Source organism: Limulus polyphemus, unplaced genomic scaffold, assembly GCF_000517525.1.
Source record: "Limulus polyphemus unplaced genomic scaffold, Limulus_polyphemus-2.1.2 Scaffold6592, whole genome shotgun sequence".
NCBI lineage: Eukaryota > Metazoa > Arthropoda > Merostomata > Xiphosura > Limulidae > Limulus > Limulus polyphemus.
The window spans coordinates 34,699-36,294 of record NW_013672202.1 but is presented as its reverse complement, the minus strand read 5'-3'; the positions used below and the strand labels follow the sequence as shown (position 1 = coordinate 36,294).

The following is a 1,596-nucleotide window of genomic DNA, read 5'->3' as shown; positions in this document are numbered from 1 at the left end:
GTACCGTACATGTTGCTAGTTTCATAGTATTGTATAGAAATATCACTAACATTTTAAACATGTTGCTTGTTTCATAGTCTTGTATAGAAATACCACTAACATTTTAAACATGTTGCTAGTTTCATAGTATTGTATAGAAATACCACTAACATTTTAAACATGTTGCTAGTTTCATAGTATTGTATAGAAATACCACTAACATTTTAAACATGTTGCTAGTTTCATAGTATTGTATAGAAATATCACTAACATTTTAAACATGTTGCTAGTTTCAGAGTATTGTATAGAAATACCACTAACATTTTAAACATGTTGCTAGTTTCAGAGTATTCTATGAAAATATCACTAACAGTGTGTTTCTTTTTTCAGAGAAAACTTCCCCTATTTCAAAACAGCGCCACATGGATGGAAAGTAAGTGTTCACATAGTTGGAATATAAGCAAAAACTCAGTGTGTGTTTATAAGTGAATTTTGTTGATAACCTGTAATTGACTGTTTTTATACTGAACTTTGACCACTGATTAAGTATTTGGTAGTGATAATATGTGCTTTTGCTGCTATTTTTGTATAGCTAAAGGTTAAGGTCTGGGACTTGTATTACATTTTCTGATATCTGAATATTAAAGTCTGATAACTGTTTGTAAACATGTGGTTTAATTTTAGATATGGGACTTGTGTTGCATTTTCTAATAACTAAACATTAAGTTCTGATAATTGTTTGTATGTGGTTTATCTTCAGACACGAGACATGTGTTACTATTTTCTGATAACTGAACATTAAGTTCTGATAATTTCTGAAGATTTTTCATTTTACAGAACTCTGTCAGACACAATCTGTCCCTTAACAAGTGCTTTGAAAAAATTGAAAAACCAGTTAGTAACGACAAGAACCAAAGGAAAGGATGTTTGTGGGCGATGAATCCAGCTAAAATCAACAAGATGGACGAGGAAGTTCAGAAGTGGACTAGAAAAGACCCTGTAGCAATTCGCAGGAGTATGGCTAATCCTGGTGAGAAGGCTTTTTATTTGTATGGTGGCGAGAATTCTGTTTGGGTGTACGTGAAAATCTGACACAGCTTTGTATTTTTTGTTTGTTGACTTTCACTCAAACCTACTCGGGTTGACAGGACAGCATTTGTGAATAGAGGATAAATGCCTTAAATTAGTTGTAACTTTTTAATGTGGTTTTGATTGGCTGGACATGTCTTATGTTATTTAATGATTTGTTGCACCTTTCATTTCTTTACCCTCTCTAGTCTCTAAGTTATGGCTATTCCATACTAGGGATTCACTCAACATGAAGATAATTTTTCCATTGATTGTTAAACCCTCTAGAGGTGAATTATACTCGCTGGTTTGTTTTATTCTACCACAAATGTGGATTATACTCATTGGTTTGTTTTACTGTACCCCAGATGTGGATAATATTTATTGGTTTGTTTTACTCTACTTAAGACCTAAATTATATTTATTGGTTTGTTTTACTCCACCTAAGACCTAGATTATATTTATTGGTTTGTTTTACTCCACCTAAGACCTAGATTATATTTATTGGTTTGTTTTACTCCACCTAAGACCTAGATTATATTTATTGGT

At 32.1% G+C, this 1,596-nt stretch overlaps 1 protein-coding gene across 5 annotated transcripts in view; it reads left to right on the top strand.

Annotated features, from left to right (window-relative positions):
- The window catches only part of LOC106473883 (forkhead box protein L1-like), an 18,280-nt gene that overhangs the window by 12,676 nt on the left and 4,008 nt on the right, over positions 1–1,596 (top strand). For all 5 annotated transcript variants that reach the window (XM_022402280.1, XM_022402274.1, XM_022402278.1 and 2 more), the window contains exons 3-4: positions 370–412; positions 817–1,009. In XM_022402280.1, the coding sequence (XP_022257988.1) occupies positions 370–412; positions 817–1,009 (236 nt within the window). The remainder of the gene's footprint in view (positions 1–369; positions 413–816; positions 1,010–1,596) is intronic.